The following is a 19,195-nucleotide window of genomic DNA, read 5'->3' as shown; positions in this document are numbered from 1 at the left end:
TGTTTTGTTTCAGGCTATGAGGCGGCGCATACGCGGCCTCGCCCGGGCGCCATGTGGAGCGCATGCGTGATCCTGCTCGCACAGATAGTTGTATGCCAGTTTGCTACAGGTAACTAAACATAATATATGGCGACTGGTCTGACATAGTGGGTAGTGACCCTGCCTATGAAGCCGATGGTTCATATTATCATATCTTAAAAGGTAACTTCGTTATGGCGCAGGCCTTTAAACGTGGTATGAAAGTAACATTTGATCTAAGCTTAAAAATGATCGACATAAAAGTTTACTTCTGTAAGATAAACTGGGGCGACCAAGAAGTAAAGCAACGGCAGAAACTAATGCAGTTAATATTTTAAATGTTAAAATTTTAATATTCTGTTACGCTAAAGAAGTTTTAATTCTGTGCACGGCTTATGTATTAGTCACTGTCTTGATGTTTAAAGATTAGTTTAGTTTTGGTTTAATTAGTTTAAAGTAGTTTTTAAGTATTATTCCAAGCCTCAAGTAATTCTAATCTTTGGCTCGGTAATCTAATTCCACTTATTTGTTACAAAATAAAGTAGAAAATGTAATTTGCATCATTTTGATACTAATTAAAGTTAGCACAAGGCGATACCTTACCAGTTTTCACTCACTAATAAGTACTGGATAATGAAATTCACTTAATTAAAATTTATTTTCTTTTCACGTAGCACAAAATGTTCTATATGTACAATCATGGACTTGAATTGTTGAGTCATTTAAATTGGAGATTTCATGCCGTTTTAGTATTGACAGCCAAATTAGCTTGAACCTCAGATGGATCAACAATTAAAGTCTCTGACCGTACATCAAACAAGCTGCATATAGTTAGACCGTAAAAAGTCTGCAGCGATTTTGATAGCCCACAGTGTCATATTAAACGTCAAACTTCTATGAAATTATGACGTATTAATAAACTTACACTGCGTAGGCTATCAAATCCGCTGCAGACTTTTATTGGTGTGACTATAATACAAAAGTATACATATTACCTACACATAATTAACATCACTATAGAAGACTTCTGGTCAGCGGGATGAATTTTACAAAAAACACGACTTTACATAACAATCCAAATGCCAGTTTCAGAATCATCATCATCATCATCATTTCAGCCTATATACGTCCCACTGCTGAGCACAGGTTTCCTCTCATGCGCGAGAGGGCTTGGGCTATAGTCCCCACGCTAGCCCAATGTGGATTAGGGACTTCACATACACCTTTGAATTTCTTCGCAGATGTATGCAGGTTTCCTCACGATGTTTTCCTTCACCGAAAAGAAGAAGAGTTTCAGAATACTTATTGGCAATTATTACTTATTACGTTAAGAAAAGAGTGCTCATTGAAAACTCATAATTAATATTTATAATAAGACGAGACCTGTAACTGTATGTTCCCTTAATATCTCCAGGATTCCGTGATCAGATTCGTTGTTGTTAACAGTATTGATAAACTGTGAAGTATTGTAACCTTTTTTAACAAAAACCAACTTTTGACAACTCGGCGACATAAAAAGTCCCTTATAATTAAGGATTTCCAGTGAAAAATAGAATGTTAAAAAATAAACTCACTAATTTTTCTCTTTCAGATAACCCTACAACACTAACAACAGAAGAGCAAACGGTCTCATCATTCTACCCTCTCAGTTCAGTACAATCCCCTGCCCCAATAATGCTGCGCCTGGGCAAGTCCACCATCGACAGCACTAAATCTTTCAAAGTACCTCAGCCATCTCCACAGCCCACAACCCAGTCGAGCTCAGACCGGCCGGCAGCTTTAGGCAAAATTGTGGTGCCCCATGTCGTGTCAGTATCGAGAAACACGTACTTTGACCATGATCGGAGATACGGGCCGACGTTTGAAGATGTTCCTGATGGAAATGTTACTAAGATAACTGTGCAGTTGGGAGAGGATGCGCATTTGAACTGCAGGATCAGTCTGCTTCAGGATAAAACGGTGAGTGACCTATTGAACTCGAGATGGTTTCAGATAGGCAGAATTCTAGGCTTCCATTTACGGTTTGCTACATAATTATGTGATACCTATGTGATGAATTGATGGTTTAAACTAACACGATTTTTACTCATTCTTTTGTAACTAACACGGGCTTAATCGACTGCCTGAGTCTGCCTGTGACCAGGAACGTAACGTCACGTTCGAAGCGTCATGAAAAACGTAAGTTTTGCGCGAAGTCCCGTGTTAGTTATAAAAGTATGAATTGATGGTGTCACGGCGGAAATGTCACATTTTGTCAGTTGACTCTAAGACGAAATACGGCACATCAACATGTCAAAATTGTACAGTTCGAAAACGACAATGACATTTCTACCAAAATTCCAAACGAATTATTTTAAATCAAGTTAAGTTTTAATCAAAATGCTCTGAGGTCATCCGCTCATTAATGACGCCCAACGTGGGGCCATGGTTTAGTACTCAAAGACTAGCACCGCTTACACAAGATGGAGTTAAAGCCAAGTGACATGATTTAGTGTAGGTATACTAGATTGTAGCAGATTTATGATCAGCTGGTTAGTCTCAGAATAATTATACATAGTAGTATTTGATTATTTTACACTTTTTAACCTTCTTCACTTTTTGACGACCGGTCTGGCCTAGTGGGTATAGTGACCCTGCCTATGAAGCCGATGGTCCCGGGTTCGAAACCTGGTAAGGGCATTTATTTATATTATGATACAGATATTTGTTCCTGAGTCATGGTTGTTTTCTATGTATTTAAGTATTTATATATTATATATAACGACGAGTGGAGTACAGAATAGGATAGGATAAAAACAATGGTCATCATCTTTCACCATTGTACTTGTATTTTCATGAAAGTCCCTATTTGAGGGTAGATTCACAAGTGGGCCATGAAATAATAACACGTCGAGATAGCCGATAGTTCGTATTAATTAACAGTATCGATTACACATCAAAATAACTTAAGATCACTTCGATTTAAATGGATTACAAAAGTCAGTTACAAAGAAACGTAACGATCCCAGAGATGACGTCACGTCACCACCGCTCGGCTCGATCGCCTCAATCATAATGACTCCCCGGCCGGTCATTCCGCCCTCTTTATATAACAACCAACCACCTGCCACTGGCCAGGTGACAGCTCCGCAACGCCATCTCTAATTTCACCCAGGCAACTACCTGACGTTTCTTAGGTTACAAATCGATTAATCATGGTTCACTCCGACATATATATCGTTGTCTGAGTACCCACAACACAAGCCTTCTTGAGCTTACCGTGGAGCTTAGTCAATTTGTGTAAAAATGTCCTATAATATTTATTTATTTATATTTATTTTATTCACCATTTCAAATATAAAACAGCCTTGTTTTTCACTCTCTGCATTCAATAGTTTATTTATTATCTCTGTAATTTTTCCTCGTTTACATTTACTTCCTTAGGTTTTATTAGCGCCTTGGTTCGCTATAAATTATTTCTTTTGTATTTGATACACTTTATTTTACTATCAAATCTCTTTTATTTTTATTTAATTTTTATATAAGAGATTTTACCTAAATAAAAACACAACACTTATTAATTAATATAAATACATGCTGAAATATTTACTGTTTTGGACCTACTCACCGAAAAAAAAACTGGTCAAGTGCGAGTCGGACTCGCCTTTCAAGGGTTCCGTACATCACATAATTTTCAACATTTTTTTGTACGTGAAACGTCTTGAAAAACCCAAATTGGTCAATCAAAAACCAGATGTAACATGAAGTTTTCTGGCGTGGTGGCTTATATCTTTACATCTCTGAAGATTAAATGCCGAACAATAGTACAAGTTTAGTGTCCAAATGCGTAGAGCTGAAAACAGTGAAAACTCGAGCGTCCGACGGGTCGCGCTTCCTACAACTTCCGAAAGTGTTTTAAAAGCGAAGGCCGAAGAGAGATAATACCTACAGGATGGCCAAAAACAAAAGTGTATTTCCGTAGCCAGGGAGGTTTTGGGATTATACTGAGCGACTTTTAGTATGGGACCAACCCCGAAATCGCGAAAAAAGAAGTATCCTCCCATAGAAAACGGACCAGCCTAAATGTATGAAACAGCCAAATTTTTCCTCGCGATTTCAGGGTTGCACGTTGGCAACGGGAATACACTTAGTTTATTTTTTAGCCACCCTGTATACCTAGTGCTTTTTAAAACACGTAACAATAGTAACCTAATCAATCAGTACAGTCAGCAACAGAAGTTGCTAAGCTGGTGAGTGGTTCAAAATGATCTGGACGCGACTTTATAGTTAAGACAATAAGAGCATGTCAAGGTAATTTTGAACACCTCGCCCGCTTAGCAACTTCTGCTGTTGACTGTACTACAAGTACCATTGCATAGTCGCATTTTTTGTCTTCAGTCCGACTCACGCTTGAAGCTAAAGGAACGCCACTTTGGGACGCTTCGGGCCTTCGGCCTTATGCGGATATCGGCCTATGGCCTTCGCAATAGCTGTCTACATCACGTTTCACTTAAACCATTGCGGCTGTGTCCCTAAAAAAACGTTAACCGCATTTATGTTCTTAAATCCGACTCACGCTTGACTCTAGATTTCTAATAGGTTTTCCTGTCATCTTTAGGTAAAGGACTTTTTTTTTTTTATTATGAATGGGCTTACTCATGGCCACAGACTAGCCGAGGCGTAGACGTGGCCTACGATGGATCGAGCTCGCCCAGAAGGTGCCTGTTCACTCTTGATTTGAAGGTTGCCGGGTTATAAGAACACGGAAATATAGACGCCGGCAAGGAATTCCATTCCTTGGCAGTGCGCATAAGGAAAGTAGAAGCAAAGCGCTTCGTGCGAATTGGTGGAATATCTACCAAGTAAGGATGGAAACCGGCCGTGCAAACTATTTTTTATATTTTTTTCAGAATTTTAGATCCAGTAGTTTCGGAGATAGAGGGGGGGGGAATGGTCATTTTTTGTCTATATTCTTGAATAACTCCTAAAATTTTTATCCTAAATTTATAACAAAAATATATTTGAGATTCCCAAAATGAGCTCTTTCGTTTGATATGTAACACGATAAACTTTTCAAAACTTTGTTTTTTTAATTTTATCGTTTACCCCCCAAAAGTAGCCCCTATGTTTAAAATTCATTTGTTGACGTTACATATCCGTCTTTGGGTCACAGACTTACATATGTGTACCAAATTTCAACTTAATTGGTCCGGTAGTTTCGGAGCAAATTGGCTGTGACAGACGGACAGACGGACAGACAGACGCACGAGTGATCCTATAAGGGTTCCGTTTTTTCCTTTTGAGGTACGGAACCCTAAAAAAGATGTTTGTATCTAGTTAATGTATAATCTTATGTCCATAAAAACGGAGGACGGACCTTGTGTGTACAACAATACAAACATCAACATCCAATAAACCAAACTTTGACCTCACGTATTTGTACACGTATGGGAGTCGCACTTTCTTTCAGTTACGAAGTAAAAGTTTACAAACACCAATTGGATTTTGGTCCCTAGGGCACGACGTCTCTTCACACCCCTTGTATTGACGCAAATGTTTCCCATAAGTTTTTATATTGTTTTATGTTACGTATATGTCGAAAAACATGTACAATACACATGCATGCATGTGTACTATAGTAAAAAAATATACCATCATAGTGTTGAATAAAGTTTCATTCTTTTGACAGAATACTTATTTTGTCTTAAATCTTACGGTAAATTATTCAGAGTTTTTTGAAAGGGGCCTCATATTTATTTTTTGAGTTATTTCATTTATATTTCAACTAAATTTCGTGGTATTTTAAGAGATTCTCAAGATTATAAAATAAATACATCAACAACAAATTACACACCTTCAAATCTATTTAGGTACACTACATTCCATAATCGCATGTGGAGCATTCCACGGGCTGTCCCGTACAAACGCATTTTATTTCCTGTGTCGCGACTTTTTTTTTCGGAATTTAAAGCAATCAATTATTTTTCTGTGCATATTTTTGACTATTTGTCATAAAAAAGAAACTCTTATACCTGCAAATCTTCAGGAAATTCGCGTTTGTACGGGACAAACGGTAGACGATTTCATGGAATGCCCCATGTTAATTTAAACGTTAATATAATGAAATTTAGCTATACGTTCACTATCTTCAGATTTGTACGCCAAAATGTGAAGTAAAATGTGCACGGCATAATTATTAGTTATAATAGACATTTTCCACAAATTATCAACCACAATGCTGTTTGCACGTAATAATGTCAAGTTAATTAAACTTTATTATCATTACACTTTATTAAACAAAGGTTTGTGAGTATGCATGTTCGCCATAAACTTAGAAACAACAGAACGGATTGTTAAGGTTTTGTGTAACCCGTGCGAAGCCGGGACGGGTTGCTAGTTATTATGTATAAAATATGCTAGGGTTTGAGTTCCAAAATCAAAGTTTAACCATGGTTCCATGTTGGGCGCCATGTATTATAATATGAGTATTTAAAACCTAATTTATGTCACAAAGTATAATTTTTGACTAAAATCACTTAAAATTATTGCAATTGTAATATAAAAGTTAACCATTTACTCTTTCTTTCTTTTTTTATTGTAACAAATAAGACGTAAAAGTATAAACGGGTGTGTTTATCAGCTAAGATAGAGATACTGCTATGGGAGAGATAAAACTTCGCTCATTCTGTCGTCCACTTTGTTATTTGACAATGTATAAACCCTATTTCAAAGCTATAAGGTACAAAGTGGTGTATTTTGCTATCACCACACATAAACGTTTTGACCTCATAAAGCGCGCGGGTAATTTGGTTGGTTGACCGTTAATGTAGTTCGTTGCAAAATGTTATTGTGCGATATCATTATTGATCTCCATTATCAAAACAAAAAGATTGCTTAGAGATAAAAGCGCCCTAGCAAAATTAATGTAGGTATTCAAAATATTTTCAATGTCCAATGATTATATTTTATGAAGTGAAGTCTAAGTGATGATATCCAGTGGTTTTGTTCTTTCATTTCTTTGTTCTATGAATTAAAGATGCAGATCCAAATTTAAAAATAAAGCTTAATAAATCAGAACATAAGTAATGTCTGTCAGCCGTATAGGTACTTGTCTATTTTGCACGCCTCTAACGACACCAAGTCTTGGAAACTTGCAAAATTAGCCGAATTGTAACACAAAAGGCAAAAGTTTAAGTTATCCGCAGTACAGTAACAACTTGGAATTTGTCAAAACTTGAGGCGAATCTAAGCGAAAACTTCGCGTCTTGTAATTATTAAAGTTGATAATTATCTTAAATTGTTTTGGGGTTAAACGTTTTTGCAAAATAAGTTTGACAGTGATGCTTTGTAGTGTAATTTTAGTCGTGAATATATTATTTTTTGTTAAGTTTACAAAATGTTGATGAAAATGAGTACAGTTAATAATTTTATTTGTTTAATTATAATATTTATATAAAATGAAGAAATCTAATTTAAGTAATCTAATCGAATCTAATGGAAGCAGAAAAATTGCAAATCAAAGATGTTAAGTTTTTATTTGAGAGTTATGTATAATTATTAAAAAGATTAAGAAGCCTGTTATTTGCCATAAATGAATAAATTATTTATTAGCGTTCCGTACCTCAACAGGAAAAAACGGAACCCTTATAGGATCACTCGTGCGTCTGTCTCTGTATGTCTGTCCGTCTGTCACAGCCGATTTTCTCCGGAACTACTGGACCAATCAAGTTGAAATTTGGTACACATATGTAAGTTTGTGACCCAAATACGGACATATGTAACGTAAACCAATGAATTTGAAACATGGGGGCCACTTTTGGGGGGTAAATGAAAAAATTTAAAAATATATTTTTTTTAAACTATGTCATGTTACATATCAAATGAAAGAACTTATTGTAAGAATCTCAAATATAAAATATATTTTTATAATTTTCAAATACACAGTTTAGAAGTTATTCAAGAAAATAGGCAAAAAATGACCATTCCCCCTTTATCTCCGAAACTACTAAGTCTAAAATTTGAAAAAAATACATAAAATAGGTCTATACCTATAGATGATAGAAAAACCTACTAGAAATGTACAGTCAAGCGTGAGTCGGACTTAATTACAGTTTTTGATCCGACCCCTACGGATTTTTTAAAGAGATTTCACCCACGTTTCACAAAAAATACATTGTTAAAAATTGTGTAATATACGGAACCCTTGGAACGCGAGTCCCACTCGCACTTGGCCGGTTTTTTAGGGTTCCGTACCTCAAAAGGAAAAAACGGAACCCTTATAGGATCACTCGTGCGTCTGTCTGTCCGTCTGTCCGTCTGTCACAGCCAATTCGCTCCGAAACCACCGGACCAATTAAGTTGAAATTTGGTACACATATGTAAGTCTGTGACCCAAAGACGGTGTAACGTCAACAAATGAATTTTAAACATAGGGGCTACTTTTGGGGGGCAAACGATAAAATTAAAAAACAAAATTTTGCAAATAATATCGTGTTACATATCAAACGAAAGAACTCATTGTGAGAATCTCAAATATATTTTTCTTATAAATTTACGATAAAAAGTTTAGAAGTTATTCAAGAAAATAGACAAAAATGACCATTCCCCCCCCTCTATCTCCGAAACTACTGGGTCTAAAATTTTGAAAAAAATACACAAAATAGTCCTTTACCTAAACATAACAGGAAAACCTATTAAAAATCTAGAGTCAAGCGTGAGTCGGATTTAAGAACAAAAATGCGGTTAAGGTTTTTTTAGGGACACAGCCGCAATATGGTTTAAGTGAAACATGATGTATAGGTAGACAGCTATTGCGAAGGCTCTAGGCCGATATCCGCATAAGGCCGAAGGCCCGAAGCGTCCCAAAGAGGCGTGCCTTTAACTTCAAGCGTGAGTCGGACTGAAGACAATAAATGCGACTAGGCTGTATCTGGCACATGGCCGCAATGGTACTTGTAGTACAGTCAACAGCAGAAGTTACTAAGCGGGCGAGGTGTTCAAAATTACCTTGATATGCTCTTATTGTCTTAACTATAAAGTCGTGTCCAGATCATTTTAAACCACTCGCCCGCTTAGCAACTTCTGCTGCTGACTGTACTGATTGATTAGGTTACTATAATTGTTATGTGTTTTAAAAAGCACTAGGTATACAGGGCGGCTAAAAAATAAACTAACAGCCGTATTCATAAAAAATCCTTAAATGAGGAATGATCAGCTTATTAGCTAATCCACTGTTTAGGCTTAATAAGCCGTTGATAAGAACCATGATTTATAAACGTTTATTAGGGGCTTCTTAACTAATAAGCAGATTAGACGCGTTATGTTGGCATCTTGGCACATCATAGACAAAAATATGGCTGAACATTAATTTAAAAAAAAAGTTTGACAGCAGCACTAGCGGCCAATCGTAATATCATGAAAAAGTTGATTTACTATTTTGACTAATTTTCGGAATTATCTCATATTAAAATAGCTTCTGTGCCACAAAAATAAACAAAGATTGCTGCATGGCCGGTAATTTTATAAAACTTGGTAAGTAACTACGTTTACAGACAAGTATCCTATACAGCAATAAGTAATAATATGAGGTCACTGCAATGTTGATATACCTATCTCTTATTGCTTTTAGTTTCAATATTATGTGGAATGGAGTCGAAAGAAGTGGGGTTCTAGCCGAAGTGCATAATTAGCGAAAAGAAGAAGTCGAAGCCAGATACCGTACCAGGCCTCCAGTCGCCTCCGCAAGAAGAACCATTGAATAATGGTTCATGAGTTCACACTAATTTATTCTGGTTGCGGCAGAAATTCACAACGGGTCAACAAAACCAAGGTCCATTCAAACTCACTAAATCAGGTATGAACAATGTCCTATACTTTCTTGTTTACCTCATACCTGCAGTGTTTAGAGTTAGACCAAGAAAAGTCTGCAGCGATTTTGATGATAACTCTAGGTACAGTTCAAATTTTGGGCATGACCATCTATTTATAATATATTATAGACATAGGTAACTACATAAAATGTTGTATCTGAACGTGTTAACAATGACACTTGCATTGACAGCTTTGACATTATTTAAAGGTTATAAAACTTATAAATTTGGTAAATCTATCCGTGCTTTGTGGAGCTTGGTGTATTTGTTTAAAATTATGCATACCTACCTAATATAGGTATTATATTTCTTAACCATACAATGGAACCAAATGATAATTATATGTACAAGTGATGTTTTATTGTAACAAGCCTTTGTGTCGCGAGTTTACTTGTAGGTGCAACTTTTGTTAGTAATAATTTTGTAATGCTATTTATGCATGGAACAATGCAATGGTTATTATACTCGGCCACCTAGCCAACCTACTTACTACGGGGAAGGATGGTTCACAAATTAGGCAGTATTTAAATAACTGTGTACCTGCTGATTAAAAATAAGATGTTTTCTGCGTACAGTTGGTTATAATTAAGTTGGCTAATCTATATCTCATCAGACAGTTTGGACATCTATTCCAGAGAGTTTGCAAGGTCAATGTACAATGATATCATATTATAGTACCTAATAGGTAATGAATGAAGTCATATTGATCTCTGTCTATAGCTTCAAATGATACTTAGTTTACCATAACTACATCATAAGCTAAAAATTAAAGAAAATTGTTGAATACAAAAATACTTTTATTCAAATTATTGCATCTTTTCAGATCCTGAAAGTACCATCTTTAGCCACTGTTACTGTTGAATAACTCCAGGCTTTGGAAGAAAAGCTGTGGCCTGCGAACAGCTGTGAATATTGGTCGGAGAAGTGTAACTGACTCCGTACACTGCAAGTCCCAGCAGGAAATCAGCAAGAAACCTAAAAGAAAAAAAAAAACATCAAAATGGAAACCTTGATTTAGGTTGAAGTAATAAAATTGTTCTAATTTAATTGGTGTTTTATTTTACTACTTAAATATATTTTTTGACTTGTTAAGGTTTGTACAATTGTTATTAATGATGTACAGTCACCTGCAATAATATGTTACACGACAAAGGCCCATAAGAGCATGTCACATTTTTGCTGCCTTCGAAGAGTAACATATTATTGGAGGCGACTGTATCTATATTGAAATACTCAAAATTCCATTTTTCTTATTACAATGCAATAAAATCTTAAATGTATCTAGACATATCAGATGGCAGTCTAATAGGGATGTTTCCTGTACTTAAAATAAATTATGTCACACCATACCATGCATAAAATAAAACACCAGATTATTATTAGAAAATAAATGTTCATATAAATTCCATAAATAGCAAATCATTTTGAGAGTTCTAAAAAGGAAACTAAAAGGAAAGTAGGACCCTATTTTGCACATATTTATGATTTTCATGTGTTTGCAATATTGTTCTAATGAAAGTGTACAATTTTTATAAAGTAGATATTCATAGGTACATGCTATGTACCTAGTTCAAAGAAGTTCAAAAATAATATTGGTAATTAATGGTTCTTATGTAGAATAAAATTAAAAGGTATTTTTTAATACCAGACAATGACAAGACAAGTTTAGTGCTGCCCATCTGATATTAAGCACTGCAGCCTACAGGCAACTAGCGGAGTTACAAATAGCCAACAGTGCATTTTTGGGAGCACTGGAAACCTGAGCGTCAAGAACAGGTAGGTATAGAATCCAACCTGGATAACTATACTGAATAATTAGTTGACATAAATGAAACTTTCATTCTATGAAGTTCAGCTTACGTCAACTAATTATTGATAACATGATGGTGACTATAATTTAATGCAATATTTTTACCTGGAGGCCAAATCGTTATGCTCAAAGCCAATATTGAGCAAACTGCTTATGCAATGACTGCATATACCGGTGACTTCTTCAGATTTTTCATTACTTTATCAGACTGACAGAGTGCACACTTCTTTTACCTGTAAATAAGTTGATACTTTTAAGTAGTGCCTACTTACTTACCTGTGATATTTATTAAACACAGTTGTTTAAATATGTCTATAAAACAAGTTAACTGTAGTAAATATTATGATCTCATTAGGTATAATGGTAAGTTATTCAATAGCAAACTATGAACGAGATTGATGTACTCTTACAGGGTCTATAATATTATATAGGTAGGTATAAATGTGCGCCAGAAATTCAATTGAATTTAAGTTTGCGAAATGCGAACACCCTGATCTTAAATTAATAAATAGAACGCTCTAATATTACTTGCCAAGCCAAACTTGGTTTCGAAAATTAAATGCGATTGTATGGCGCGCAATGAAGCTGGCCGCCATAGATTTAAGTGAATCTGAGGGTTTACCTATTTCTCCAAACGCCTAATAGCTGTGAGGGAGGAACTAGCTCCGTTTATGATGCATTTTTCCGACTACGCGATCATAGAATTCTGTTGCCATCGATATTTTGGTTAAACGAAAATCACCATACACAAAATCACATAAACAACTTATAAAAAACGGGATATTTAGGTTTCGCGCCATTTTCGTACTATATCCAGATATCTAATACGTAATTAATTGCACATATTCAAGTTGTTTTTCATTCACATTTGGAATTTTAACCAAAACGTACTCTTTCCTCTTGCTCTTGTGACTCTTGCCAAAATCAGCTGTTTTGTGACCGCCATCTTGTAAAATAGCAGATAATAAACAGATAAAGAAGGGTCCTCGGCTCCGTAACTTTCCGAGGATTTAATAAAGAGATGATCAACTGTTTAGCGCTAAAAAGTGTTTATGAATCACGTTTTGTGACATCCGGTTATCAGCAACTGATGATCAATGCTCTAACTGTTTATGAATACGGCTGTAAGTGTATTCCCGTTGCCAACATGCAACCCTGAAATCGCGAAGAGAAATTTGGCTGTTTCATACATTTTGGCTGGTCCGTTTTCTATGGGAGGATACTTTTTTTATCGCGATTTCGGGGTCGGTCCCATACTAAAAGTTGCTCAGTATAATCCCAAAACCTCCCTGGCGGCTACGGGAACACACTTATTTTTTGGCCACCCTGTAGGTGCCTATTATCTCTCTTTGGCCTTCGCTTTTAAAACACTTTCGGAAGTTGTAGGAAGCGCGACCCGTCGGACGCTCTGAGTTTTTAGCTCTACGCGGAGCTCGGTCTTCAATCTTCGCATTTGGACACTTCTACTATTGTTCGGCATTTAATCTTCAGAGATGTAGAGATATAAGCCACCACGCCAGAAAACTTCATGTTACATCTGGTTTTTGATTGACCCATTCGGGTTTTTCAACGTCACGTTTCACGTACAAAAAAAAATGTTGAAAATTGTGTGATGTACGGAACCCTTGAAACGCGAGTCCGACTCGCACTTGACCAGTTTTTTATTTATTACTAGAACTCCCGGCTTCATCTTTGTTCTGATCAATCGCGAAAATTAATCATCGGCCGTGATTGATCACGCACACACAAATACATCGGATTACTACGAATCCTGATATCCGTTAATCGTGCCGGATCATGTTGCGATGACGGATGCTCGCACAATGGATATTTGACGTTTCTGCTTTATTTTGGGATGTGGATAAAAATAGCTTCCTTTTATTCTATCACCTCACTAATTTCAATTGTATTCCGAAATTATTAAATTTATTTGTTTTCTGACCAATCGACCATGTTTCAATCGAGTGCTATGTCGCTTTAAATTTCGTAGTCCTCTCTTGGCATATGTCTTTTTGCGAGAGGATAGTCATCGGTATGATTTAGCTGACGAGTTGGTTAAATCGTAACATCAACATTAAAATTTCATTTCTCATGTTTATTGCTTAATTACGTTTAAATAACAAATATTGATAACAAGATGAGACACCAAAATTGTACTGACACAATTAATAAATTCACTTGTCCATTTAAAGAGGTTGTATGCCAGAAAGTCATAATTATTTCAGGTATACATAGGTATTTTTTCTAATATTGAAAGGTGAATTATAAACATAAAATTAAGACAAATAAAAAACGCGTCCTTTATTAGCTTTTTATTTATTTAAACTTTAACGCACAAAAGAAAAACTTAATGTACAAAAGGCGAATTTAATGCCACGAGGCACTTTATCTTTCTTTGGGCTTTTTTTCAATTAAGATTGATATCCATTATTTACGTTAACAGGAAGTTACCCTCGTGAATGTTTAGTCACTTGTTAGCTAGTTTCTTGCGAATTCCCTAATTAATGATATCCCGAATTGACGGGGGCCGATTCTAATTAATCAATTTGTTAATATTTTGATCTGGTTTTGATACGACCTTTACGATCATCTTGGCGATTGTTTCGCACGATTTTCTTTACTGTTCGCATCCACCAATCTTGAAGGATCTTTAGGGTATCAAACAAGAACAAAACCGTAACAAATTGTCAAATTACAATTGGCCTTCTCAACAAATTAGCGAAAATAAACTTCCCACAAACACATCGTTCGCAACTAGTTCAGAATTCTTCAACAGCGGAGAAAGCCTCTTTGTTTCAGGATCCTTTTGTTATAGCGATTAAGCAAATTATTAATTACCCCCATTGTTTAAGAAATATTAACTATAGCGAAGTTTGGATGTGATTTCTTTTAGTCTTACTTATGTATACATTTTTGTCAAGCTTACACCTTTGCTTGGAATAATTATTTATGTGACAAAATGTACAAAAAAGAGTAAAAATAAAAAAAGAGTGAAAGATAGAGTAGAAGCGACAGCGAGGTAAGGTATGTATTATAAAAGAGAATATACCTGCATAGAAATATTTTTTTCTCCAAGTGACATAATTCGTATTTAGTTCTGCTAGAAAAGTATGGAATTTTGGGAGGGCTCTTTTCAACTGTTTATTACTCATAAATCAGTAGTAGTTTTATACTTTCTCAAAAATTTCCTAATGTATGGATTCAATATATGTAAATATGCCACTGTAAAAGCCCGAAGTACGGCAAAACCTAGAATTTACCGGTAAAACCTAGGTTTTACCGATGCCGATCGGTAAAAGCCCGAAATGTTAAATCTTACTAGTTTACTTCGGGCTTTTACCAACACCGATATGGTAAATCCTAGGTCTTACCACGGCGACCGGTAAAGTTTGAATCATGCACGGCATCGGTAAAAACTAGGATTTACCGGTAAAACCTAGGTTTTGCCGTACTTCGGGCTTTTACAGTAACAAATATATTTCAATAAAATCGAAGCCTATATTTTTCTTTCATTCTTTTTTTTTCACTATGCTTACAGCAGAATTTCACATTCACAATGCATGTTTTAAAAAGATTTTTTTCCACTAAATGTCTAATGATGAATACAGTTCAATGGACCTTTATGGAAAAATAAATTTATTCTCTAATCTAATACTTTACTATGAACGACCCTCGACGACAACTCGTTTATGACATCGACAGTAATAAGATTTCAGACGTGACGTGACTTCACTGCTTAGTCACTTGCGCAGGTTTATTGCATCTCATGAATAAAGGCCTGTGCACACCGGCTGCGTGTGCGTGACGTGCACGTGCGCGTGCGGCGTTGTAGTATACAGATTCTTATGAGAGACGGCACACCGCTTGCGTGACGTGTGCGTGTGCGGCTCCAACATTTAAGCGCACGCACACGCGCACGTCACGCACACGCAAGCCGGTGTGGCTCGGCCTTAATGCTTTAAATGAATTATTTCTAGATTTTGCAAGTCAATAACTTTTTGTTTTGCATTCCAAACATCTTTTTCTACTCGTCGAGTCTAATGGTTAGCATATTTTTCACTATAGATTCTCAAATCAACTATAAGGTATTTGTACAGGTTAATTAGGCAATGATTCAAGATGGAAAGATGTAGTGCTAAAGGACATGAGTGAGTGCAAGTTATCCGAGGACGATGTCGATGTCGTGGATAGGGCGAAGTGGAGAAGGTTAAGCAGGAAAGCTGACCCCATCACCATGTGGGATGGATAGCTAGGAAGAGAGAGAATTAGGCAAGGATTCAGCAAGCTCCGAAGCTAAACACTCGACTGTAAAGCTCTCTATTCTAAGACAATTGTATAAAATACTTTTTTTCAAACCGATACTACTTACTAGTAACTTTATTAACATATTCACAAGTATAAATCAACTCTAAAACAACTAATTAACCTATTTAAGCGCTAAGCAAAGGCAGAAACTAATTATGGAAGACTTAAACAAAAACGTTTACTGAGCACGGTAATATCGACGATATATTTTTTTTTGCACTGATGAAAATAATATTATACTAACTCTCATTATTATTTTATTACTCATTATATTCGTGAACGCACTGCAAAATATCATGTTGTAGGCGCTTTAGTAAGATGCGCCGGAAAGAAAGATACATATTTTCATGCAATGTTGGTCCGCTAAAGTTACCCTGATGGCTCCTCTACACGATGGGCCAACGCCGGCCACTCCCAGGGACGCAGCCATGCGGTAGAATGAGATAGCAATATCACTTGCTCCCTCTAACGCATAAATGCGTCCCTTGGAGTGGCCGGCGCTGGGCCATCGTGTAGAGGAGCCATGAACCATACGTCAGTCACAACCTAACTACACGCCGCCGCACATCACTTTTTATTATTATTATTATTGTGATTTTGTGGGCCTTTGAGTGTCGCATCAACCGTGATAGCTAGACAGTTGAGATTTTCACAGAGGATATATTTCTGTTGCCGCTATAACAAATACTAAAAACAGAATAAAATAAAGATTTAAGTGGGGCTCCCATACAACAAACGTGCTTTTTGACCGAAGTTAAGCAACGTCGGGCGGGGTCAGTACTTGGATGGGTGACCGTTTTTTTTTTGCCTTTTTTTGCATTATGGTACGGAACCCTTCGTGCGCGAGTCCGACTCGCACTTGCCCGGTTTTTTTTAAGTTACTTATAAATTTATTTCATTATCTGATACATTTTACATATTATGTAAGTATGTATAAAACTTAAGAAACTACAACCCGTTCTGAGCCATGCCGGGTTCTATGTTCTATCTATGCCATTCTTTGTTTTTATTAAATCGTGGGTATTCACGCGAATGTTCTTGTTGAGAAAAACACTACCTAAATATATCGACAAGAATAATATTGTCAGCCTATCTATATTATTTAATACATAATCATTATCTATTTTGCCGTCAATCACGACAACGACAAATATACTTTTTTAAATAATACTAAATAAATATAATAATATTCAGTTAGATTAAAGCCTTTATCTAATTAAACAGATGTTAAATTAAAAAGTTAAATAACTTAGAAATTTCAATGTAGAAAATCAAGTCAAGATTAAGCTCAAGTAGGAATTAAGCAAAACTGGGTGTTAATAATACTACCCTATTCTACAGCCATTTCGAGCTATCGCTTCACCGATGCAAATAATATTTCTTCAACTATACCATCAGGTATCCTGGGTCCGGCGCAGAGGCAAAGACGAAATGCCGGAGCTCCTCACAGTCGGCGCAGTGACATACGCGGCTGACGACCGCATCTCTGTAGCCAAGCGGTATCCTGGCAACTGGCGGCTCCTCATTAGGGAGGTGAAACCGGCGGATGAGGGAGTGTACGAGTGCCAGATATCCACGCACCCGCCAAGGGTCAGCAGGACCTATTTGCATGTTAACAGTAAGTATTAAGAAAGCTTTTAAATTAATACAACAACATCACTCAATTTTTAAACTACGTTTTTTTGGACCTAATAATATTTACCGTTGGATGCCCACTTGACTTACCTCATTATAAATAATTCAAATTGAATAAAAATCATAAATACTTTAAGAATCAAAACAGCTAATGAATATTTCAACAATGAAAATATTTTCGACGCCACCGATAGCAATAACGCGAAGCATTTCGCATTTTTCTTTTTAAAATATTTATGTAAAAATTATTGACGTTGACCTAGAAGGAAAATATTCGCAACAAGGTGAAGCATTCTAGTCAGGCGTGACTTAAATTCGTTATGCCGAAGGAGCAACGTTGCCTTTTCCGAAATAATCGGCTTGACATACGCCAATTTACGTCTGAAGGCAAAAATTTTACGGTCGCTACCCACTGAATGCCAAAAAGATCGTAAAACCGTTTTTAGGGTTCCGTACCCACAGGGTAAAACGGGACCCTATTACTAAGACTTCGCTGTCCGTCCGTCCGTCCGTCCGTCTGTGTCTCACGAACCGTGATAGCTAGACAGTTGAAATTTTCACAGATGATGTATTTCTGTTGCCGCTATAACAACAAATACTAAAAACAGAATAAAATAAAGATTTAAATGGGGCTCCCATACAACAAACGTGATTTTTGACCAAAGTTAAGCAACGTCGGGCGTGGTCAGTACTTGGATGGGTGACCGTTTTTTTTGCATTTTTTTTCGTTTTTTTTTTCAATTTTAGGTACAAAACCCTTCGTGCGCGAGTCCGACTCGCACTTGCCCGGTTTTTTACTAAATGTCCGAATGAGAATTCCTCTACGAAATTGCTCTAGACGCTTAATTCCATTTTGCTTTCGACGACTTCTGACATTGTAAACATTGTAATAAGGTGTTAAGAACCATATTTTTTTGCCATCTTATGTCATTATTACCTTTCTTTGACTAAAATAGTAAAGCTGAAAAATTTTACAGTTAGCTGATGACGTCCCCACTTTTCATAAAATTCTAATGCTGCCTGATTACAAGCCTTTATTTAGTTTCACCTGTCCCGTTGTCTGTCTGTAATCAAATCTAACAAGTTAAATTTGACCTGCTTTCCGGTCGCCAATGAAGCTGTAAATTTGCATACATACATTATGTAAGTTGGGTGACACTGACAATGCAATAGTACCATCGAGCTGATCTGATCATGGAGACAGGAGGTGGCCATAAATTGGAGGGTACAATTTTTCCTACTAAAGACTTATGTTACGGTAAAACTCGCTAATAATAAAAATAAGCCAAATTTGGTCTACATACAAGCGTCTTGAGACAAAGCCGCTCAAAGTTGCTTTATTTTTTTAAATCGTCGGGTGACAAGCAAAAGTCACTAAGTACTATCAAAAAATTTAAGTAACAATGCTGTGCACTTTATTGCACTTGTAACACGGTTTATTGTCCAATAAATTCAATGGTGTTAGTTAGTGATTTTTGCTTGTCACCCGACGAAATGCTAGTAGTAATGTGCGATACCAGATTAAACATAAAACAGACCTGGTAACCATCAATACCTACTTTTAATATTTTTGGTATAA

At 36.3% G+C, this 19,195-nt stretch overlaps 1 protein-coding gene and 3 long non-coding RNA genes across 5 annotated transcripts in view; 3 read left to right on the top strand and 1 right to left on the bottom strand.

The window, feature by feature from the left end:
• LOC134669667 (uncharacterized) overlaps positions 1–19,195 on the top strand; it is a 254,006-nt gene that overhangs the window by 189,010 nt on the left and 45,801 nt on the right. The gene's annotated exons all lie outside the window — the stretch shown is intronic.
• The window catches only part of LOC134669652 (uncharacterized), a 183,738-nt gene that overhangs the window by 142,391 nt on the left and 22,152 nt on the right, over positions 1–19,195 (top strand). For both annotated transcript variants that reach the window (XR_010098926.1, XM_063527327.1), the window contains exons 2-4: positions 14–109; positions 1,610–1,977; positions 17,380–17,599. Coding sequence is in view for 1 of the 2 variants with exons in the window: in XM_063527327.1 (XP_063383397.1) it covers positions 52–109; positions 1,610–1,977; positions 17,380–17,599 (646 nt within the window). In the remaining variant the exon portion in view is untranslated. The remainder of the gene's footprint in view (positions 1–13; positions 110–1,609; positions 1,978–17,379; positions 17,600–19,195) is intronic.
• Positions 9,237–10,799, top strand: LOC134669668 (uncharacterized). Its single transcript, XR_010098928.1, has 3 exons — positions 9,237–9,528; positions 9,626–9,850; positions 10,690–10,799. It is a non-coding gene; the product is annotated as an uncharacterized LOC134669668 (long non-coding RNA).
• Positions 10,727–12,750, bottom strand: LOC134669669 (uncharacterized). Its single transcript, XR_010098929.1, has 3 exons — positions 12,299–12,750; positions 11,782–11,909; positions 10,727–10,841 (listed from the first exon to the last, which is right to left on the bottom strand). It is a non-coding gene; the product is annotated as an uncharacterized LOC134669669 (long non-coding RNA).

Source organism: Cydia fagiglandana, chromosome 12 (genome assembly GCF_963556715.1).
Source record: "Cydia fagiglandana chromosome 12, ilCydFagi1.1, whole genome shotgun sequence".
Classification (NCBI taxonomy): Eukaryota; Metazoa; Arthropoda; class Insecta; order Lepidoptera; family Tortricidae; genus Cydia; species Cydia fagiglandana.
Note: the sequence above shows the minus strand (reverse complement) of the source record. Positions and strands in the feature narration are given on the sequence as shown.